General features: G+C 48.2%; 1 protein-coding gene across 1 annotated transcript in view; it reads right to left on the reverse strand.

Annotated features, from left to right (window-relative positions):
* Positions 1-1,036: 1,036 nt before the first annotated feature.
* Positions 1,037-24,023, reverse strand: part of SPON1 (spondin 1) — a 270,328-nt gene continuing 247,341 nt past the window's right edge. Inside the window, exons 8-16 of the mRNA XM_037050019.1 lie at positions 18,593-18,794; positions 17,523-17,663; positions 17,006-17,081; positions 15,788-15,970; positions 7,686-7,856; positions 7,414-7,581; positions 6,414-6,578; positions 5,155-5,415; positions 1,037-3,356 (exon numbers count right to left, since the gene is read on the reverse strand). Of these exons, the coding sequence (XP_036905914.1) occupies positions 3,193-3,356; positions 5,155-5,415; positions 6,414-6,578; positions 7,414-7,581; positions 7,686-7,856; positions 15,788-15,970; positions 17,006-17,081; positions 17,523-17,663; positions 18,593-18,794 (1,531 nt within the window). The 3' untranslated portion in view covers positions 1,037-3,192. The remainder of the gene's footprint in view (positions 3,357-5,154; positions 5,416-6,413; positions 6,579-7,413; positions 7,582-7,685; positions 7,857-15,787; positions 15,971-17,005; positions 17,082-17,522; positions 17,664-18,592; positions 18,795-24,023) is intronic.

A 24,023-nucleotide genomic window follows, 5' to 3' on the forward strand; every position in this document is an offset into this window, starting at 1 on the left:
CAGTCAGGGCACATGCCTGGGTTGCGGGCCAGGTCCCTGGTTGGGGGCCTGCAAGAGGCAACCAATCAGTGTGTCTCTTGCACATCGATGTTTCTCTCTCTCCCTCCCTTCCTCTCTCTAAAAATAAATATTTTTTTAAAAATACAACCTTCTGAACTGACAGAGTATCTAAAGCAGGAATGTCATTATTTAAATGTGACATTTTAGTAGAGATCTTTTGCTCATAGATTTCACGCTCATTAGCATTCAGGTGCTATTTATAGTTTGTCAGAGCATCTCATTCATTTTCAAAAGGAACTGTTTTCATTCATTCTCGACTGGGTAATATGGAAGAACAAAATGAATCATTCTGTTATTAATATTAGTGGTACCAAATAACTAAATGGGGGGATGTCTGTGTCTTCCTTAATTCCGTGTTGTAATTAGGGATTAAACATTCACGTTTTGTTTTTTTGGACAGTAGTATCTGTTCCTCTAAGGTATAAATATTTGGCTCTGTTTGGGGGGAAAAGGTACTGACCATACAGTCGTGGTACACTTTAATATCAAACCCCTTTAAACCTGCCTGAAAAAATGTGGGCTGTTTGTTAGGTCACAGGAGCCATTTGACATGGAGAACTTTTGTGTGTCGACGTTTCAGCCACAGACTCGACCTGGACTGAGTTTCATGTGAGAATGTGTAACGTACTCTCACTTCCTGGAAGAAGTACACAGACTTTGAGAAGGCCTAGAACATGTTTAATACACAAAGTTCAAATTAAAAACCACAAAATCTAATTGTTTTAAATTTTGGGTCCAAATAAGCCCGGGCTTTATTCTCACTTGCTACAACAGTTTTCCTTCCAATAATGCATTGGTAAGGGGACAGGTGAGTGGCCCAGTGTCTAAATGTGGGTGTCAGGTGGATTACAACCAGTTTGGCATTGATAGAAATATGTGCACAACAATTACAGCTGCTCTCTATGTAGCAATTTCACCGGGCGTCTTACAATCAGTTGACTATCTCAAGTGCAAGTCCAAACAAATTTCATTTTTGTAGTAAAAAGTCTTTATTTCCAAAATGATTGGTTAGCCAGAAAAACGATAAATCACCTAACACAGGACTTTGGTAAAAAAGATATTTGACGTTTGTTATAAATTTCCCCTTGTAAGCAAAAGAAGTAACACTTACGTAATAAGAAAGACGTTCCCCATGCTCAGCCACTAGCCAGTTACCGAGTTCTAACTGCAAAATTAGGATTAAAAACGCACCCAATAGGGACCAAATAAAAACACGAGACCCTGGAGGGTGGGGGTCTTGGTCCTGGAGTTACTTAGGAACCACGGTCTTAATCAAGGAAGTTTGATTTTCATGGGTTGATAGTAAGTCTGTCTCTTGATAGTTAAGAGTAATGTTGCCGAGTGGGCAGATTCTGTATTGACTCCTTTTATTTCTTTACATTATGTTCCTTTGTGGGGAGAGAAGGCAGTTCATTTAAGGGCTACAACAAGGGTGTCAGAAACAAGGCTCCGGAGACTCGGAGATGTGGTAGCCACGGCCCCTCCAGGATGAGGGAGCAAAACCGTGTCTTCAGCTGAATGGGGTTGAGGTGGATAACAGCTGTAAACAGACCCAGCCTCCCGAACACTTCATTAGTGTAAAAACACAAAGCACGGACCCAAACGAGGTTTTTATTGAACAGTCTCTCATGTTAAAGAAAATAGTACAGATTCAGGGCTATAGTGTATATACGTTGTGTTTGGAAGTATCCTGATGTGTTTAATGCAAGTTCTTAAGATAGTGTATTCAAAGCATTGTACGCATCATATCCACGATACACATTTGGACTAAGCATGATGAGAAAGACCTGCAACAGAAATGAAACGCTCACTTTAACAATAAATGAATGAGTAAAAACCGCCGATGCACTCAGCTCGGTACTAAGTGTCCTTTCACGCTAACCCTTGGTAGTCAGTCTCCCTGCGATCGGTGTGCGGGGGAGGCGCCGGGAAACGTGGCCTTTCCTTGGGGATGCCGAGGACCCGGGCCCTCGGGTGCAGAGCTGGCCTAGGTTTGACTTGCCACCAGATTTTCTTGCCCAGCCTGACTCTGTCGTACTCTTTTCTCTCTAGATTTATACCTTTCTTCTGATGGTCTTTGCAGCACCTTTCTACAGAAGAAAGCAAAGCTCTTTCTACCTATAAAATTTTATGACTTAAAACACATTTAAAGTACAGAGATAGTATTTTTGTTAAAGGAATGTCTTGGTGGGCTGTGGGGAGACTCAGCAAAATGTTTACATAAGTTTTAAAAAACTGGTTTGAAAACTTATAGATGTGCGTTGGAAGATTTTAAAAGCTCAGGTTTGGGACTGCTAGCAAGGGCTAGGTTCTCATGGATTTGGTATCAGAAACTTCATTAGGCTGGCTTCCTAGGAAGAATGTGGCAAAAAATACAATACCCCCCCCCCCCAAACAAGGGAAAAATTCTTTCTAGACTTGGTCACCCTTTGTATCAGGTGTAAGAACTGGCAACCTTACATACAAATAAAGCAGCCGCCATTTCCCTCGGGGTATCGGGAACCAGTATCGGGAGGTGAGGTGAATGTACTCACTTTCCCAGTGAAAGAAGAAAGCCACCCTGCGTCAGTGCTCCTCTTTGTGCCTGCCACCTGTTTTTACCAGCTCTGTTTTCCCCAAGAACTGTTGATGACTGAAGACACTCAACGAGAGACCTGAAGTTCCACTAAATGAGAAAAGATGAGAAAACAATGGCTTCCTGCAAGAGAGAGCGGGCCAGAGATGAGAATGAGGGCATCTGCTCTCTGTGTGAGGGGGCGTGTTTTGTGCTGCACCCCAGGATGGGGGCACGGAGTCACTTCCAGACACAGTTGCCCTGAATGGAGGCCAGGGTCTCTGTCCTGCGCCCACGTGGGTGCTCCAGAGGGACCCATTTCCGTTTGGTACAGGGCGGCCAACACTACCCTGGTCTGTGCTCGAGCAGAGCTGGCTGAAGATGAGGGAGCCCGACTCCGCCCGAGAAGTATACAGAAAGGATGTCCCTGGTGTCCACAAGACTACTGGGCAAATGACACTGCGGAAATGAAAACTAGAGCACGCGATTTACATTGCCTTAAACAAACAAGCAAACAAACGATCTGGCCGCTGGTGACTCTGGAGTCTGGAGCGCAGCCCTGGACACTCAGACCCTCGCTAACAAGGGTGAACGTTGCAGGCTCTGATCTCCTTCTTGTCTTTGCAGCTGGTGAACTGGGAGCTTTTGAACCTCTTCTTTACAGTCATGTAGCGTTCCTGAATCCCGCCTCCGCACAGTTTGGTGCATTCCGACCAGGCTGTCCACGGGCGCATCCTACAGCCTGAAAGTGCGAGAAGGTTAGGCCGGCAGAAATTGGGCAGAACAGGGTGCTGAACTCAAGTACTTCACAGCTGTCAAATCTGTGTGTCTGGGCTTCTCCGCTGCCTTTGTGTGCAGTGGGTTGTTGAATTAAATAATGCTTAGTGCCCTTATTAACGACTGTTGGTTACAGGCGATAGACTGCAAATACTTCCCAGCTCCTCCACCCAAGGGCAGTCTGCTCCCCTACCTCTTGAATCTGGGCTTGAGTATATGACTTGCTTTGGCCAATGGGATGTGAGCAAACATGTCTTGAAAAAGCCTCTGGGGACCCTTCCACCACCAAGTAAGAAAGCCTGACTAAATTGTTAGAAAGATCACATGGAGCAGAGGCCCCAGCCACCCTAGCTGAGCCCCCGGAAATACAGGTGAGACCAGAATTGACCTTCCAGCCCAGGTTGAGCCAGCTGCTGACAGTTACCACGTGAATGAGCCTAAGCTGGACCCAGAAGATGCATCCAGCTGAGCCAGCCCAAGTCAACTGAACCACAGATTCGTGTTAATACATGACTGTTTTAAATAGCAACTGTTGCAGGATGGCCTGTTAATGCAGCAACCACTGAAGTGGCAGTTAACCACTTCGTCTCAATGCTTTGCTCCCCAAATACTTAGCCAACCCAATACTAAGTAAACTCAAGTCTAATTAATTTTTTCTACATACATGTGCCCTTCCCAAAGAAAACTTCCCTGACCTCCAGGTATTAGGTTAGATCTTTAAAAAAGGGTCCCCTTGGCACTCTGTATCACCCCTTTGTAGAACTGGTGTATGGCCATTTACCACTATGCCAGGTTGCACAGGGGTGACCACCATGGCCTAGTGATTGCCTGGGACGTGATTGGCCTTAAACGAATGCGGACTGGCCAGCTGACTGCTGTGTACCAAACAGACAACATTCTGATATGTGAACGGCTTCCTGTGAGACCGTGAACTGTCGGGTAGCTCCGTGTGTGCATTCCTCATCACCCTAGATGGAATGCCTTACGGAGTAGAGAAGAAAAGGGGCGATTTGAGCTGTGCTAAAAATTCAGACTCAACATACCCTTAATGTCCATTTTTAGATGGATACCTCCCTCGCCCACTGTAGGGAATCTAAAGACCATCCATCCACTGGCCTGCACCCCAGACTGACCGTGGGTCTTCCCAACTCATTGTTTCATGGATTTGCTGGGAATTCAGCAGTCTTGGCTTGGAGCAGTGTATTCAGTGGCAAAGCCTCAGGTGGGGAGTCTTTAAATCCTGAAACTCCCTCAAGTTGTGTTGGAGGAGAGGGGCACATGGTCTCTTTTCTGCGCTACAAACTATGGTGACTTGCCTCTGTGCCTCTGTTTTGCCACCAGGCCACTCAATCTGTCTGTGAAATTCACTCTTGCTTAAACCGTCACCTGTCGAGCCGAGTCTCAAATCCTCAGCAGGCCACGGGACCGCTCCTGGTCTGGCCCCCACCACTCCATCCTGGTTTCCCGCCTGTCCTCTGGCACACTGCTCCATCTGCACCCCTTGCTTGCTCAAACATACTGTGTTCTTTGGCGTCTCTGTGCCTTTGCAGAGAGCACTTTGCAGAGGAGAAGTGCCTTTGCAGAGGCACTTTGCAGAGGAGAAGTGCCTCTGCAAAGGCACTTCTCCTTCATTCAGAGAGAAGGGATGCCCTTCTCCAACTGGCCAGCTCCTACCCCTTCTCCAAGACCTGCTCTCCAAGACCCCCGCTAATCCCCTGCTTTCCCGTCTCCCTGAACACCAGCCTCACGCTTGGGAGCAGCACCTGGGAAATGCTCCCCATCAGACTCCTCCCGCAGCTGCTCACTCCTCCGGCTTTCTCGGGCCTCTCTCCAGCGCAGCTTCTGGATGGATGGATTTCGGCATTTCCGGACGCGGCACTTTTTTCGCTGCACAGTCTCTGGGCAGGGCGCGCCTCCAAACTGAGGCTCCATTTGGATCATCCGGGTTCGAATCATATGGCCTTTCCCACACGACTTGTTACATTCGGACCATTGGGACCACTCGGTGAGCTCACAGTCAATGGCTGGCAAGACACAGATGGGCATGAGTGTATCTCATGTCTGACACGAGATACGGTCACTTACGCTCTCCTTTGAACATTGCAACACAAGCCTGTGAGAAATGCAAAGCAGGTGCTGTTATCACACTTCACAGAAGAAAGCAAGGCTCCAAGAGGCAGACTGACTCCATCCAGCCCACGTGGGTTGGTGGGCGGCAGAGGCAGGGTTGGTGCCCAGGTTATAACCCACATTCTCTGGCCGCTCTGTGACTCGAGAGGGCTTGGTGGGGACCTTGCAGAGGTGCTCAGAGCTTCTTGCCTTGCTTTGTGAATTTCTGGACTAGATCTGAATCTGGGCAAGCAGCCCGAGTAAGAAGGGAGAGGAACCATGAAATGCACACTGCTGGTGCGTTTCAGAGGAAGCCAAAAGACAGAACACAGCGAGGGTGTCTGACGTTCCAACACCTAAAAGAGAAGCACTCTTGAGAGACTAGCCAGAAAAATGGGCTCTAGTCCCCATGTAATTTATACAGCTGATCACAGATTTGGGAGGAGATGGGGATGAGCGGTGAGCTTTTGAGAACTTGTTTTCCTGCTGGCTGGTCTTTGCACAGCTGCAAGGGTACCACAGTCACTGATTCAGTGTCCACCCTTTGGTCATGGGTAAATAAAATGGTCAGAGGGAGGAGCAATCGAATTAAAAAGCTTGGAAAATCTATTGGTTAGACAGCCCCTAATTAGGGATGGTGGGGCGTGGGGGAGGGAAAGAACTAAGGTTTACAGAGCCTTGTGCTGAGGGTTTTTTTCATCCCAGTCTCCCATTTAGAAACCATAACAACTTGCAGGAATTCTCATTACTGAGGAGATTGGGAGTTTAAATAACTGCTAACACAGAGGTCCAAGTCCGTGCTCTTTCTCCCTCCCCAGCACACGGTTGGATTCTGTGACCCCGCAGTGTGATCCCGCCCTGGGCTGGTTGACAGAGGACAGAGTGGCGGGCTTGCAAGAGCCGCAGGACTTACGGCATTCGGGCAGCATGCACTTCTCCACCTGCTCCAGCTCCTCATTGCAGTCCCCGAGCTCGGCCAGAGACTTGAGCATCCGCTGGCGGGTCCGCATGCCCTTCCCACAGGTCACGCTGCAGTCGCTCCACTCGGACCACGGGGACAGCAAGCACGGGATGGTGTCTAGGCCGAGAGCCAGGGTTGCCACTGAGATTGGGCCCCTCTGTGCGTTGTTTGATCGCTGTGTCCTCCACCCCCTTGTCCCCACTCTGGCCCCAGGAGTGAAGTGAAACTGACTGATGGGTTCGGATAATTCAAGTGAACCCCACGGGGCAAGAAATGGCTCAGCAGACTACTGCTCTTCTTGTCTCTGTCCTGCAGCTCCCCCTGCCCTGGAGGCTAACACGATATCCGATGATCTTGAGTACACAGGTGATATGAATACATAGGTCTCCACCTGAAACAGCGCCGAGGGTCTGAGCAGGGTCTCACTGGAGACAGAAACATCTCACGCACGCCAAGAACCATATGCTGAAAGATGGACTCTGCACTGCATTTTTGGACACTGGTGCTGAAACCCCTATAATGTGCATGGACTGTGTGCATGTGTACATATGTGTACTGATATGTGGGCCTGTGTGCATCTGTGCACAGAGCATGGGCTGCAATGCTTTATGGGCCGGGCAAATTCAATGGGAAAGAGTGGAGAGGCCTTAGGATGACCTGGAGAATGTACATCCCACCCACACGAACTGTTACCCTCACAGAGACTGGGCTTCTAGACGCAGCTGCAGGTGACACTCTTGCCATCCCAGCATTTTTCAGAATGTCCCTCAAAGGAGGCCACTCTGTGGCCCTGGTTGATGTCTGCACAACTACAGCCCTTATCTTGATGGTGGATCACATTTTCCCCTGCATCTGCCCAACCTCTGACCTTGATGAAGGTGGCAGTAGGAGGTGCTGTGGTCCTCCTTACTGTCCCTGCCTCTGTCCCTCACCACCTCCCATGCCCACTCACGACACTCAGGCATCATGCATTTCTCCGCCTGGGAAGTCTCGGCCTTGCACATGGAGCCGTCTGCTGGGCTCATCTTGACCATGCGGTGCCGCTTCTTCATGCCCATCCCGCAGGTGGCGCTGCACTCGTCCCACTCGCCCCACTCCGTCACCAGGCAGCTGCTGGAAGCTGGGGAGTCCCGAGGCCTTGGAGTCGCATCCGCTGTTTCGGGAGCCGGGTGCCCGCCCTGCGCCGACCCCCCGCCCCCTCCCTCACCCCGCACCCCCACTCACAACACTCCTCATTGACAGTGCACTTCTCCGTCTCTTCGGTGGGCAGCGTGCACACGGAGCCGTCCTCTGGGAACTGCTTCACGTACCTCTCCCGGGACCGCATGCCCAAACCGCAGGAGATGCTGCAGGGCGACCAGGTGATCCACTCGGACATGGTGCAGGTGGAACCATCTGCAACAAACGGAGCGGACTCTGCAGCCCTACCGCTGCGCCCCAGAGGGTGCGCCACACATGGCCGGTGTGACCCAAGACCTTAAGGGCAGGAATCCAGAAAGAACCAGTTGGCCTTCAAGGGGAGTTACGCAGTTGAGGATATAAGGGAACAAAAAAGGTATACATTTTTTTTAAACCAGTAATTTCTCTAATAGGAAACAAAATACTTTTTTAAGGCACATGGGACCTTGTCTCACTATAATACATATGAAAGATACTTGGATAGATAGAAGGATGTTTTCTATATAATACATGTATGATAAGATGTAAATGTAATCTACATGTAATTTAAGATAAGTCATAGTCCACTTGTATGGTCTAGGATGTACTATACACTTAAGACCATTTGATAAAATTTAAAATTCACTTCCTCAGTCATTAACTACATTTTAAGTGGGGACTAGGCAGGCATGCCTCGTGGCTACCATGCTGGACAGTGCAGACACAGAACATTTCCACTGTGACAGAAAGTTCCACAGGGGAGTACAGGAAACCCATGATACAGTGTTCTGAGACGCTGTGTAAGCTCTTTTGCTCAGAGGCAACTGAGACTTTGGTTATTGTCTAAGGCTGCCAGTTCCCAGTCTAGAGAAATAGATGAGAGAATTATGTTTCTAAGGCTAGAGAATGTCACTGGCCTTGGGACATAGGGACCTGAGGGCTGATTTGTACCCAAAGAGCAGGTTACGTAAGTGGCCACAGGCATCTCAATGCCTCAGTGGAGGTTGGTAACGAAGAAGAGACCATGACAGCTGCTAATGGGGAGCAAGTGGTGGGGCAGCAATATAGCCAGCCATCTTGGACTACACAGGGCTTTGCCCCCATGAGTGGGTGTTAGCGACGGCCATGGTCATGTAGGAGATATTCAGGATTGGGTGAAAAGGATAACAGAACCTCTTGGCATGGCGTGGGGTCCTGTGTCCAGGGTGGTGGTGGTGTGCTGCTCTCGCTGGAAACACAGGCAGGTGTGTGTGCGTGTGCTTGCTTAGTTCTTAAACAAGAAGAGGAAAATGAGGTAATGTACCTACCAACTGTCCATGTGAACAAAGACACTGGGTGCTGAGTGGTGTGCTCTGAGGTTAAAAGACGTGAAAGGTGTGGATCTTGTTTTACTACAGAGAGAGAGAAACTGACAACAATTCCAGGCATTGAAAATATGACACTGGAGGTGAGCCCAGGGTGTTGAAGAGGGAAAACATCATCCCTTTGGGGAGTTCTGGGGAAGACTTCACGCACGAGGGCATATCTTAGCGAACTTTGCTGGGTAATGCATAAACGCATTGAAGGTAAAGGGAACATAATATGCAAACACCCCTTTGTGGAGAGGGTACATGTGCAGTACTGGGAGGTGAAGCCAGGAAACACGGCTGCAGTCAGAGCAGGAGACTGTCACCTGCCCATGTGTAGCGCCCGCACCTTGTTATCTGACCTTCGGACAGTGCAGCTACACACAGCTGGTGGTGCAGCAAGAAGTCTCAGCTGGAACCCACAAGTTAGAGCCAGAGACAAGGCCAACTAGAGGTACATGCACAACCAAAGAAGATAATTGTGTTCCAGGGTGATGTGGTTGGAGGTACGGGGCTTGGTAAGCCCCAATTCAGGCTTGTCAAGACATCATCCCCCTGAGCAGGAGGAACACCCTCACCCCGACCCAAGGGTGTTCTGAGAGGAAGAGACTGGAGTCAACAGGCTCCGTTCTTGAAGCATCCCCCAAACAGGTGTCCTCAGGTGCCTTTACTAACGATGTGTGTTTCAGTATTGTAGTGTGATGTTGATTGCATTGGAGGAGCGTAATAAGCCTGCTCGTTTTCACCAGGCCTCCACCTGGGTTCTCTGCAAAACTAATTTTGCCAGTAAATTAAGATGAGGAGTTTGCACATGGGCAGTAAGGAGACACAGATTTTTCAGTTAGGGAGTGACATGATCAGATCTTTGTTTGCAAAGGGTCCTTCTACTGGTGCCCTGGAAATGGAGAGAGATGACAAGGTCTGGGGCAAAGGGCTGGCTCAGATAATCAGGAAAACATGTGGTTGCCACAATAAAACGCACACTCAAGCTGTCATATAATTCCTTCCGAATGTCCAAAGGGATCTTTGCTTCCTTGCTATTCTAAATGCTCCCCGGACAACCAAGTGCAGAAGGTACCCGATGTGGACACAAGAGAATTTTATTTGACTTTGAGTGGAGTGGCTCCTGGGGAGTATGCACCTGACGTACAAAAAGCAGGTATGTTTGCAGAAATAGAAAACTCTATCCTTAAATTCATATGAAATCTCCAGGGCTCCCGAATAACCAAAATCATCTTAAAAAAGACAAATGAAGTTGGAAGACTCACATTTTCTTATTTCAAAAGTTATTATAGCCCTGGCTGGTGTAGCTCAGTGGATTGAGCGTGGGCCTTCGAACCACACGATCGCGGTTCGATTCCCAGTCAGGGCACATGCCTGGGTTGCAGGCCAGTTCCCGGTTCCCGGCAGGGGACAAATGAGAGGCAACCATACATTGATACTTTTCTCTCTCTCTCTCCCCTTCCCTTCCCCTCTAAGAAAAATAAATAAAATCTTTAAAAAAAATAAAAAAATTAACTTAAAAAGTTATTACAAAACTACAGTAAACAAAACAGTGTGGTCCTGGCTGATAGACTAATGGAATAGAATGAAGAGCTTAGAAATAAACCCTTGCAACTTCCAGCCAAGATGGAGATAGGTAGACACACTGTGCCTCCTTGCACAACCAAAATAAGGACAACAATTTAGAAACAAAAGAACAACCAGAACTGACAGAAAATTGAATTGTATGGAAGTCCGACAACCAAGGAGTTAAAATAGACACATTCATCCAGACCAGTAGGAGGGGCGGAGTCAGGTGGCCGGGCAGAGAGGGGTTATGGCAAAAAAAGCGGTGGCTGGCAGACCCTGGGCACATGGGGTGGCAGTGGGAGAATCCAGTGAGGTGGTGGATTGTGGACAGGTGTGGCGCACGTGGCAGCTGGGTGGTCCCACATGCACACGCAAATAAACCAGGTGAAACTGGGGAGCAAGACAGACCGTGCAACCCAGGGCCCCAGCACGGGGAAATAAAGCCTCAAAACACCAATTGAAAACACCTGTGGGGATTGAGATGCTGGGAGACACTCCCAGCCTCACAAGAGGGTTAATTGGAGAGACCCACAGGGTCCTAGAACGTACACAAGCCCACCCACATGGAAGTCACCAGAAGGGCCCAGTTTGCCTGGGGGAAGCGGCAGAAGTGACTGAAATCCGGCAGAGAGTGGAGCAAGCGCCAGTGTTTCCTCTCAGACCCTTGCCCCACATACAGCATCACAACCCAGCAACGTGAGTTACCCTGCCCTGGTGAACACCTAAGGCTCCGCCCCTCATACATAACAGGCACATCAAGACAAAAAAATGTCCCAAATGAAAGAACAGATCAAAGCTCCAGAAACAATAAAACTAAGTGATGAAGAGATAGCCAACCTACCAGATGCACAGTTCAAAGCACTGGTAATCAGGATACTCACAGCATTGGTTGAATTTGGTCACAAATTAGATGAAAAAATGAAGGCTACACTAAATGAAATAAAGGAAAATGTACAGGGAACCAATAGTGATGGGAGGGAAACTGGGACTCAAATCAATGGAGTGGACCAGAAGGTAGAAAAAAATGACCAAACAGAAAAGAATGAAGAAACAAGAATTCAAAAAAATGAGGAGAGGCTTAGGAACCTCCAGGACATCTTTAAACATTCTAACACCCAAATTATAGGGGTACCAGAAGGGGAAGAGGAAGAGCAACAAGTGGAAAACTTATTTGAACAAATAATAAAGAAAAACTCCCCCAATTTGGCAAAGGAAATAGACTTCCAGGAAGCTCAGAGAGTCCCAAAGAAGTTGGACTCAAGGATGAATACACCAAGTAACATCATAATTACAGTACCCAAGATGAAAATGAAAGAGAGAATCCTAGAAGCAGCAAGAGATAAGGAGACAGTTACCTACAAAGGAGTTCCCATCAGACTGTCAGCTGATTTCTCAAAAAGAGACCTTATAGGCAAGAAGGGGCTGGAAAGAAGTATTCCAAGTCATGAAATCCAAAGACCTACACCCAAGATTGCTCTATCCAGCAAAGCTTTCATTTAGAATGGAAGGACAGATAAAGCACTTCTCAGATAAGATCAAATTCAAGGAGTTCGTCATCACCAAGCCCTTATTATATGAAATGTTAAAGGGACTTATCTAAGAAAAAGAAGATAAAAAACATGTACAGTAAAATGACAGCAAACTCATAATTAGTAACAACCACACCTAAAACAAAAACAAACTGAGCAAACAACGAGAACAGGAACAGAACCACAGAAACGGAGATCACATGGAGGGTTAGCAACAGGGGAGTGGGAGGAGGAGAAGGGGGGAAAAGGTACAGAGAATAAGTAGCATAGACAGTAGGTAGAAAATAGACAGGGGGAGGGCAGGAATAGTATGGGAAATGTAGAAGCTAAAGAACTTATAAGTATGAAACATGGACGTGAACTAAATGGGGGGAATGTGGGTGGGAGAGGGTGTTCAGGGTGGAGGCGAGTGAAGGGGGTAAAATGGGACAACTGTAATAGCATAATCAATAAAATATATTGTGAAAAGAAAAAAAGAAATAAATCCTTGCCTATGCAGTCAAATGATTTTTACAGGGGGGCCAAGACCATTCAATAGACAGAGCACAGTCTTTTCAATGAATGGCTCTGAGAAATTTGTGTGTCCATAGGTAAAGACTTAAACTGGGTCCTTACCTAATACCATATAAAAATTAAAATGGATCAAAAACCTACACATAAGAGCTAAAACCATAAAACTCTTAGAAGAAAACATAGGGGGAAAACTTCATGACATTGAATTTGGCAATGATTTCTTGGATAGGACCACAAAGACCCAGGCAATCACAGAACAAGAAGACAAATTTAATACAAGAAAGAAAACTGTACTTGAAAAAGAGTTAAATAAAAATAAAAAAAGAAAGACAAATTTGACTTCATGAGAAGTAAACTTTTGTGCATAAAGAACAGTATCAACAGTGAATAGGCAATTTATGGAATGAGGAAAAGATATTTGCAAATCACATCTGCTAAGAGATTTATATCTAGAACACACAGAGAACTCTTAAAAGTCAATGACAAAAGACTAAACAACCTGATTCAAAAATGGACAAAGGACTAGAATCCACATTTCTCCAAATAAGAGAAATAATGACTGTTAGCACATGAAAAGATACTGAACGTCACTGTCATTAGGGAAATGCTACGAAAACCACAGTGAGATTCCTCACAGTCACTGGGATGACTATTATCAACGGAAAACAGAAAATACAAGCACTAGTGAGGATGTGACCTCGAAACCCTGTGTACCACTGGCGGGAATGTAAAAGGGTGCAGCCTGTGGAAAACAGTAGGACAGTTCCTCAAAAAAAAAGGGGAATTAGGCCCTGGCTGGTGTAGCTCAGTGGATTGAGCATGGGCCTGTGAAGCAAAGGGTGGCTGGTTCGATTCCCAGTCAGGGCACATGCCTGGGTTGCAGGCCAGGTCCCAGTGGGGGACACATGAGAGGCAACCATACATTGATATTTCCCTCCTCTCCTTCTCTCTTTCCCTTACCCTCTCTTTCTTAAAAAAAATAAAGTATTTAAAAAAAGGAAAATTAGAATTACTATGTGACCCAGCAATTCCACTTTTGGATATAAGCCCGAATGTATTGAAATCAGAGTCTGAAAGGCAGTTGCATGCCAATGTTCACAGTATCATTATTCATAGTAGTTAAAATGAAGCAACCTGTGTCTATCGACAGATAACTGAATTAAAAAAGGTAATATAGACATGGAATGGAATATTATTCAGCCTTAGAAAGAGGCAAATTTTGACATGTGCTACAACACAGATGAACCTTGTCTACCTCAGGCCAAGTGAAATTAGTAACAAAAAGACAAACACTGTATGATTACACTACACGTGGCCCCTAGAGTAGCCGGATTCATAGACACAGGAGGTGGGGCGGAGGCTGCCAGGGGCTGAGGGAGGGGGGAATGGGAGTCATTATTTAATGGGTGCAGAGTTTCAGTTTTGCAAGATTAAAAATAAAAAGTTGTAGAGATGGACAGTAGTGATGGTTACACAACCATGAAATGTATTAATACCCCTGAACTATACACTTAAAAATGGTTATGCTGGTAAATTTGATGTTAGGTACCACAGCAAAAAAAAAAAAAAGAGAGAAAAAAAAAAGCAGGCACAGCCCTGATTGGTGTGGCTCAGGTGGCTGGGTGTCCTTCTGCAAAGTGAAAGGTCGCTGGTTTGATTCCTGGTCAGGGAACATGTCTGGGTTGCAGATTCGGCCTCCTGTAGGGGAGTGTGTGATCAGATGTTTCTCACATCAATGTCTCTCTCCTTCTCTTTCTCCTCCCCCTCCTCTCTCTCTAAAAATAAATAAATAAAATCTTTTTTTAAAAAAAGCAGACACAGCCCACTATGTTCTAGAGCTGTTCTCACCACGTGAGAGCCACCTGAACTGGAATAAGGAAGGGCTGTCCCCTGTGCAGGGGTAAAGACCTTCACTCCCACCACAGGCCTCAGTCAGATGGCCCCCAGGCCCGAGGAGGAGAGAGCACCCCGGCATTGCCAGGCGGTCACAGCCTCCCCTGGCCTGTCCGTGTTGGAACTCATAGCCCTTGGAAGTGTCCGATCACAGGTGCAATAGTCCACAGCAAACCTCTGAGGCAGGGCATCAGGGGAGGTGTTCTGCCTGTGCCCTGGGAAGAACCAAGGGCGAGTGACCCACAGTGGGGTCACTCCAGCTAGCCTCCACCGGGCGATGTTTTACTTCCTGCCATAAACCAGCTCAGTCCGTACACGCCTTCCCGTCGCCTTGCTGCACCTCTGAGACAGGGAAGATCTCAGAACACGGAGTAAATTCAGATCTGTCCAGATGCAGTGGGAGTCGTCCCCTGGAAAGTAGGCAGCTGACCTTTGCACAGCAGCAATCAGGCGTCAGCTGGGAGCCTCAGCCATCAGGACACAGGCAGTGCGAGCTCACGGGGGCTGACCTTTGAGCAGTGGCAGAGGGAGAAACAGTCTGAGAATTCCTGCCATCAGCCCCAGGCCCTGAACACAAGGAAATGACTCAGGCTGAGGCAGGACATCAGAGGGTCTGTTGGGGACACAGAATCAGGGCCGTGGATCTAGATTCAAACTCGCCCAACCTGTTCATTGGCTGCTGCTTCTTTTTTTTTCAGATTTTACTTATTTTTAGAGAGAGGGGAAGGGAGGTAGAAGGGGGAAGGGAGGGAGAAAGGGGAAGGGAGGGGAAAGAGAGGGAGAAAAACATCAGTGTGAGAGAGAAACATTGATTGGTTGCCTCTCACACACACCATGACCAGGAACCGAACCTGCAACCTAGGCATATGCCTTGACAGAGAACTGATGACCTTTCGCTTTGGGGAATGTTGCCCAACCACCTGAGCTACTATGGTCAGGATTCATCCGCTTCTAAAAAGAGCTTGGAATTAAGGCCCAGAAGCAGGCTACTTGCTATTTGTAATTTGTCATGAAACCTTTGCTAGCTCTTTAGTAACCTGTGTCTATTTACCTCCATGGTTGGGGAAGGAGGCGGGTGGCCAGTCCATCTCAAGAATTCTTTTGAAGTCATGATATGTTTCCTGTGTTCAGAGTCCTGAAGGCACTGCCAGAGACGAGGGACTGCCCTAGGTGGACCCCACTGACAACTACAGTCAGGGTCCCGGTGCCCCCCAGGGCCGCAGCCTGGCCAGGTGTGCGGGGCTGGCATTGTCAGGCAGACACCTCCCCTCTGGAGGGTCTGCCAGCCACTTGCTGGCCTGGGTTGTCTCCTCACCTTCATCGCTGCAGCCGGGGCCCATGCAGGGCTGGAAGTCCTGGGTGTCAGGGCAGGGGACACTGAGGTCCAGCTGTGCCTTCAGCATGCGCTGCCGCATCCTCTTGCCTTTGTCGCAGGTGGAGGAACTGCAGGCGGACCACGGCGACCAGTTGGAGTAGATGCAGGTTTCAGGGGTGTCATCTGGGAAGAGTATGGGACAGGTTTTCCCTGGGGGCCTGTGGCCACTGGGACTGACCGTCTACCCAGACAGCTCTTTTAGGGACGAGAAAATCTCTGCTGCCTGACCAGCTTCTGTGAGACTGATACTCCTGGGATGGAAGCAAGTCAGTCGCTTCTCTCTAAAAATCATACTTTAGCTTCCACTAATAAATATCTAAATAATCTAATAAGGAGAAAAGAGTCTCTTCCTATCCCTTCCCCTGGACACATGGACGCCCTCCCATCTCCAGTCCCTTGCCATGGCAGACATTGTTCCCACACCGGTGTGGGCACGAACCAGACACTCTGGGGAAGCACAGGCGTCTGTGCTGCTGCCTCAGCTTCCTGGTGATCGCGATGCGTGCACAGTGGTCATGATGAGAGTAGGAGCAGCCAGCGTTCACTGAGCACGTACTATATGCCAACACCGTTCTAGGAGCTGTACATGCCCTTTCCCATTTGAGACAACAACGCTCTCTGGGGCAGGTTCTGTTACTGTCCTCATTTTACAGGTGAGGATACCATGATAGGAAGGTGAGCTTCTCACCCAAAGCCCCGGAGTGAGAGCCCCGGTTGTGTGGCCCCAGACCCGACGAGAAAACTGGAGCTGAAGCTCCGGCTCTGCCACTCCCCGCTGACTGTAGGGTCTGGGCCCCACTCTCCTGGCTGGGGGAGTGGATTCACCCTGGGCTGGCTCACAGACCAGCAGGAGAATCAAATCAGAGAGGGGTCTGGGCGCAGTGAAGCCTAGGCAAATGCCATTTATGTGATCAGTGTCAAGGCCCAAGACGCTGTTGACTGCATATTCATTCCTGTGTCACGCCTTCCCTAATTCTCTGATACTTTGTGCCTAGTCTTGGCCTTGCTTTGGATTGTACAACTCCAGCAGAAACCCTCAAAAATGGGATTACTGAATCAAAGGATGTACCTATGGCTTTTAAAACATGTTAGCAAATTGCTTTCCTGAAGGATGGCGCCAATTTATGTTGCCACTGGCAACAGAGGGAAACAACGTACCTTCATCTTTCTCTTCCGGAGCCAGGTCTGCGACAATGTCATCCACGTTGTCAGGTATAATATTGCATTGTTCCCCCTGCAGAAGGAATTTTACTCAGAGGGCTCACAATAGAGAATGGAACGTGTGGAGGGAAGATGAGGGAGGACGTGGCACCTAATGCCCATCCTGTATTCAAGGCAGAGTTCTCGGACAGCATTTACAATCTGACTGAAAAAGAAACGGCAACGAAGCCACCTCCAGACCTGACCTGTGGCGGACCATCGCTAATTGATTGTGGAACTCATGATGAAACCTGCTTGCCTGGATCCAATCATTCAGTGGAGCATCAAACCCTATTAGGTTCATTTTGCTCATTTATATTGAATGAATAATTTGTATACTAGAAACCTTGGGAGGCCCATGGATTCTACATCCCAGAATATGCCAGGGACCCCATAACTCAAGAGCAGAAAGGGGTACAGACTCCTTGTACCCCGGTGGGAAAGGTCTGTGCCAGGGCAAGCTCGAACCCAGTACCTTCCGAGCAATTCTCTCGATGACGACCCTGGCTACTTGCGTGATGGACCCGCCCTCGGGGTCGTAGAAAGGACTCTGAGGATGGTCCAGGCTCGTCAGGGGCCGGATTTTCTCCTGGGGAACTGTGGGCTTGTTGGGCGACTGCAGTGCGGGGAGAGAACAGAGAGTGGGAAATGAAACTGGTTAAAAACCACAAAAGCAAAATGTTTTTAATTTGCAAAAGCAATTTGTAGTGTGATAGGGATAAAAAACCTCTACAGGAACTTGACAAGTATAACTACTATTTATTTTGCAGAATTCTGTTCGTGCCCTGCGTTGTGCATGGTCATCTGCTGGTCTGGACTTTCAGATTCTCCCGCATACGTGGTAGGTTCCTGCCCAGATGAAGAAGCCGCACGCTGCAAAGAGGCTGCCCCCAGCTACGGGCCAGGCGGCCCTGAATGCAGAGCGCTTCCTACTAGCCCAGGCGTTGGCAAACTTTTGTCTGAGGAGGGTCAGATGGTAAATATTTTAGGCTCCGTGGGCCAAACTGTGCCTGTTGCAAGGACTCAACTCAGCTGTCATGGTGAGAAAGCAGCCCCAGACAACACGTAGTTGAATACACGAGGCCGGGGTCCACGGTTTTATTTACAGATTAGGTGGATGGCCGGGTTTGTCCCACAAACCGCAGTTACCACCGTCTGTCCTAGGCTGTGCTGCCACTGGTTCTCTGATGACTCCAAGTTCTGATGTTGTTGGTGTGTCGGCCATCACTGAGAAATACTGGCATCAGGAGAAATTCTTGGCCTGGTTGTCCAGGAACTTTTGGAATGTGGCCCAGCCCCCTTTCTCCCTCTGTTCTCACCGACTTCCTCCAGGCATTTGCCTTTTGCCTGCTGTTCCCGAGCTTGCTTATGGACAGAGGAACCGCTTGTTGGTGGATTCCCTCTCTGCCCCCTCCTAGCCTCCCGGTACCACCGCTCTGTGAGCTCATTTAGGACACAGCCTGGGCCACAGTTGCCTCTTTGTCTAGGACCCCTGCAACAGGGCCGGGCAAGACTTGTCACTCACCACTCCAGGCACGCACCCACCTCATAGGTCACCCCGCTGTCGGTGCCAGCGTCCCAAGGAATCAGGTCCTGCACCACCTTCTGCACCCAGCCGCACTCCTTGGTGCACAGGTCCTCCGCGGACAGGCCCACGTTCCAGTCGGGGCTTGGGCCCATCATGGTCAGGAAGGACATTAAGTGGCGTGTCCGGTCCACGGAGAACTCAGCCGAGGGTGCTGCTCTCCTGGAGACCAAACACAGAGGCCATGACATTAGGGACTCCAGGGGTGCCTGCTCCGAGGGACATCTGGGCAGGCCATGGCTAAAGGATGAGAAGCACAGACGGAAGGTGGATTCTCGGTCTCCCACGGCCTTTGGCCATGAGTGGTGTACACCGTCCTCTCCCCCGAGTCTGTCCCCTGGCCACACTAGAGAGAGTCACATGCGGCCATTCCATCCCACACCTCTGACGTGTACACCCCACGTGCTGCTGTTTTGTACCGTCTCATCGGTTTAGCTGCTTATTGACTGTCACCTCTCACAGGACTATACGCTCAGGAAAGCAGGGCTTTTGTCTGACTTATCATGGCTTTATTTCCAGTTCCTGTACCAAGGCCTGGCACGGAATGATTCTGAATAAATGAATGAACCAATGCTTTCTTCTACACGTGAGCCCAGCTGTGTTGGGTGTGAGAGGAACTTGACAAATAAAGGCTGGCTAACAACGCCCCGAGCCCTTATACTTTCTTGTTGAATTCCCAGAACAGGATAATTGACTCCAATTCATAGATGTGGAAACTGCGACTCAGAAGGGTTATGTGGCTTGTCCAAAGTCACAAAGTGGTAGAATGGACACCACAACCCAAAAGTCCACATTCCTTGGCGGCCAGTATTCTTTTCATCGTCAGTTTCTAAATCTTCCGCCCTGCCCCTTTGTGACTGTACTGAGATCTCCGTTCTGCCACCAGGGGGCGTGTCTTCTCCATCCTGCTGCCTGCATAACAGGCTGCTTTACAGCAAGGCCCTGCCCTGGCACCCAGCTCTCAGTCACCGCACACCCCCTCCCGATTCCCCGCCCCGTCAGTGTGCGGGGACCCCCCCCCCCGCCCCGCCAAGTACCCGGAAGCCTTTGCCTGACAACCCCTGAGCTACCACCTGTCTCCTCGTGTTGCTAAGGAGAGGTCGTAGGAGAGGCCGGGGCTGGACGAGATGGATGGCGGTGGCCCACTGAGGGGCTGGGTTGGAGGATTAGTCAGTCAGCACCCGCTAGGTAGCAGGCCTGCATTACTTCGTTTCCCTTTCCCTGTGGGGTTAGAATTATTATACTGTTTTGCAGGGAAGAAAGGAAAGCATAGAGAAGTTCATGAACTTAGAGATAACTGGGGCCGTGGTTTGAGGTTTGAAGGTCGAGCTGCCTGACTCTGCACCCCGAGGCTGCTAATCATGGGGAATCCTTGGCTGGGGGCCACCTCGCCTGTGCAGTCCAGCTGGCAGCTGGTCCGCCTCAGCTGTTGAGGAGTCCCTGTGTCCCTCTGCTGGGACCAGCTGCTTCTGGCTGCCTTCACCTGTGCCAGGAAAGCATCGACTCCGAACTTGGCCAGGCCCCATGGCACTGGATCACTCCCGCTCTGCCAGGCCGGACGGGATCAAGCAATAAGCAGCGAGGGAGGAGAGAGAGGAAAGCCCAAGTATCCTGGGATAAACCGACAAACCTCTCAGTGTCTGAATCTGTAAAACGAGGATCCCCATATGGGTCACCACGAGTGTTCAGGGAGACAACTTGCCTATGGTACTTAGTCCAGTGGCTGCTGCCTGAGCTATCATTACTGTGCTGTATCCTTTCCCCATGTGTGAGTTTCCTGGCATGAGGTCAGTGGTTTCGTCAGCTTCTTCAAAGACCTGGTGTCTAGAATACCTGCAGTCTGGGGTGCTCCAGCATCGCTCACCTAGGGACTGGGAGCCACAGACAGGCTCCTGCCTTCCACTAAGTACCAGACAGAGAACACTGGCATCTGGGTGGGGCTGCTTTGCACCCCAGCCCTCCTTGGCCCCTGGCCCCTGAAAGTCCAGCAGTGCCTTGCAGAGCAGGTTTCCTCTTCCATTGCCATAGAGACCAACCTTCCCACCTACTCCCTTCTGATATCCTTGAGCATGTGACTTTGGGTCAGGTCAGTGGTTCATATTCTGTACCCCACTCGTGAGACTATTCACCATGACAACCCCAGGGGAAGAAAAGGGCTCTACTGAGGAATCCAGAGCTGGAGAAAACAAACCAACCCCCACCCAATGCCCCCTGGCTTCACTGCTCAGCGGATGAATGGAACCACCTGAGAACCCCGTGTTTTACAAGGACTTAGCAAATCGTTCTCTGCAAATGCATTTTGGCCACATCTGTAATCTGAGAGAGGTATCCCCCAGTCCTTGGTACGTATATCCAGAGATAGAAAATTTGCAGCAACCAATCCCTGCACGAAACACCTCAATTTCTTGGGACCCCTGGTGGGCCTTCCCATAGCGCTTTCCATGGAGTGTCTTGCGCTGTTTCCACCTTCCCTGCTGGGTTCCTGCAGAGGAGGGGCCGTGCTTGCTTTGTTCACAGCTACATCCCAGTGCCTGGCATAGAACTTGGCATGCGGTGGATTCTTGTCAAATATTTGTTGAAATAAATGAATTAATCTAAGAAACAGATATGGGGCTGTTGTACTTTCTTTGACCTTCAAATGTAATTTAAAAATCACCTCCAAGTATTTAATACTTCTGTAATAAAAATGCAATGTTAAAATAATGAGTTAAGAGTATCTGTGAATTTTCTTTCGGAAGTGCTAAATATGATTAGAGTTCTTTAATTTGCCCAAACCATTATAGACATTCTGATTCATGCTTTCTTATATGCCACATTTTCCCATATATGGTATTCTGTTAATTTGGTTTCATTTTTCTATGTGGGATTTAAATTTTAATCAGTTTTCCAGCAAAGACAGTTGATCTGGCCATACTGTAAAAGGAATATATTATGAAGCATGATAATGGAAATAGTGTAATATTCAGGATAAGAAAGATAAATCAGTGGCACAGACTGGAGGTCCCACAAACTTTAGAGAAGGATTAATTCAAATTAGGGGGAAAGAAAAGATCATGCAAAGGCTGGGGAGATGGGCGGGGATGGGAGTAAAAGACAGAAAACTGTACTTGAACAACAATTAAAGTAAAAATTAAAAAAGAAAAGAGAAGATTGTGCAATGAGTGGGGTTGGGCTCCCTTAATTGCAGTGAAAACATGGGGTTCACATCCAATATCATACACACAAAAAAATCCAGTGTTAAAGAGAAAACAACCGGATTATTGAAAAAAAGTCAAGTTTCCTGATCTGCTAGAGAAATGTTAATTTTCCCAGCTTTTCAACAATAAAAACAATCACAAATGTAGCTAATTGAATCAGACTCAACTAAAACTAGCTGTATAATGAAAACAGCTGTATTGAATTAGAGAGAAAAAAATAACGCAGGCAGAAGGTTTCCCTATAGTGCACAGGTGGCAAACACAAGGCCCGTGGGCCGAATCCAGCCTCCACCTTGTTTTATCTGACCTGACACCTTGTTTCTACCCATCGGCAATGCCAAGCTCTGGCTTAACTATTAAGGAGTAGTTACATTTATATAGCCCTAAAATTACATTCGGCCCTTTGAAGGCAACCATGAGGCTGATACGGTACCTGGTGAAAATGAGTTTGACACCCCTGTTCTAGTGTGATGGACAAAAATGTTAACATCTATTGTATATAGAGAATTAATCCAAATCTGTAAGAAAAAAATCAAAATCTCGATAAAGAAAACATGTCTAAACAAAAATTCGAAAAGCAGCACAAAAGAAAAGAGGCAACAAAGGGTTGTTATGATCCTTTTCGAGTCTTATTATGCCCTTCTAAATTAAAGATCCCCACCGGTGAGACTCAAGCCACTGGTGACCCAGATCACTCACATACTGAGTTCTGTCTCTCATGGTGTGTTTCAACTAATGCTCAATAGTTTTGGGGGCTTTGGTGCTGCAGAAACTCAGTAGAACCACTAGAGGGCGCTCGAGCCACGCATTAGGCTGAGGCCCTGTGGAGGAAGGTTGGAATAGTTTCCAGACCTAGAAAACTATAACCTGGAAGCATCTGGAGCTCTGGGTCCATCTGGTTGATTAAATCATGTATAGTCCAGTCTTCTTTTGCAATTCTGAGGACATCAGTGGGTCTGGGCAAGTGCTGCAGGAGGCAGGGAAGGTCCCGTGCCTCCAGCCCTGATTTGAAAGATGCCTCTGACCTCACGGGGAACCGTGGCTTCGGTGATTACTGGGCACAGACCCTCGGAGGCAGGATTTCTGGGCAGGGTGAGGGTGTCTCCAGTTCACCAGCCCCTCATCTGTCTTGAGAACACAACCACTGTCTAATCAAATGTTAATTAAGCATAGTGGCTGGGAATAATTAAGGAGACTACAGTTCTTTACAGGACTCATGATAAGAAACGGAATATAAATCCTTTTTCAAAATAAGCTTTTATTTTATTTTTCTAAGGAAATAAAAATTCTTTTTAAAAGTTCCAGTAATTCCTAGCATCCAGACTAAACCAAGAGGAACTGGGTGGTGGAAATTCAGAATCGATTTGCAGGAAACCTGTGCATTTTTGGCTCAGGCGCCAGAGGAACTGGTGACGGATGTGGGTTTTGTTGAGAATTTGTCTTTCCTGTCTGTACCTGTGCTCCGGGCTGTTAGAGCCACAGCTTGATTTATCGAGCTAAACAAGTCAGCAGCTAATTTGTTCATTCGAGGCTGTCCTTTGAGAAGTGGTCTAGTGGATAAAGATGAAGATCATTGGAAAACAAGTCAGTTTCCATGGGCAGGACCTTGCAAAGTAGGTCACCCTGGCTTTCCACTAGCCCGCGAGAGGCTGGAATCCCATTAACCTCAATCGAGCAGGCTCCGTGAGGAGGGGCAGGGCTGAGTCTGCAAAACAAAACTTGGCTTCGTGGAGGCTTCCCAATTTGACTTCCTAATGAGATTTGGAAGGGCAAGGGAAACATGGGGTATGGGAATATCAAAGGAAAATAACGTTCCCCTGACCAGCTGGTAGCACTGAGTGGAGAGGGTTTGGGTGTTTGGGATGTCTGAGTGTTTGCTGTCAATTAATTCTGTTCCACTGGATGTCTATTAGGATGTCTAAAGGAGGAGTGAAGCATGGGAAGGTATCTCCAAATATTTTTTTTCAATTTCCCAGAAAGCCTATCCTGTCTTTAAAACCAAGAAAGAAAAAAGTCCATTGATTCTTTCATCCTTTTGGAGCTGCGGCTCAGTCTCATTTTTCACAGCAAATTTCACAGAAGAGTTGTCTGTACTCGCTGACTCCATAACCTCATCTTCTGTTCCCATTTCACCCTGCTCCAGGCTGTTTACCTCTCCCCCACCACTCCTCAGAGAGGGGTCTCAATAAGGTCA

The sequence above is a fragment of the Sturnira hondurensis genome, unplaced genomic scaffold, assembly GCF_014824575.4.
Source record: "Sturnira hondurensis isolate 20B ecotype Veracruz unplaced genomic scaffold, ASM1482457v3 Scaffold0006505, whole genome shotgun sequence".
Taxonomy (NCBI): domain Eukaryota; kingdom Metazoa; phylum Chordata; class Mammalia; order Chiroptera; family Phyllostomidae; genus Sturnira; species Sturnira hondurensis.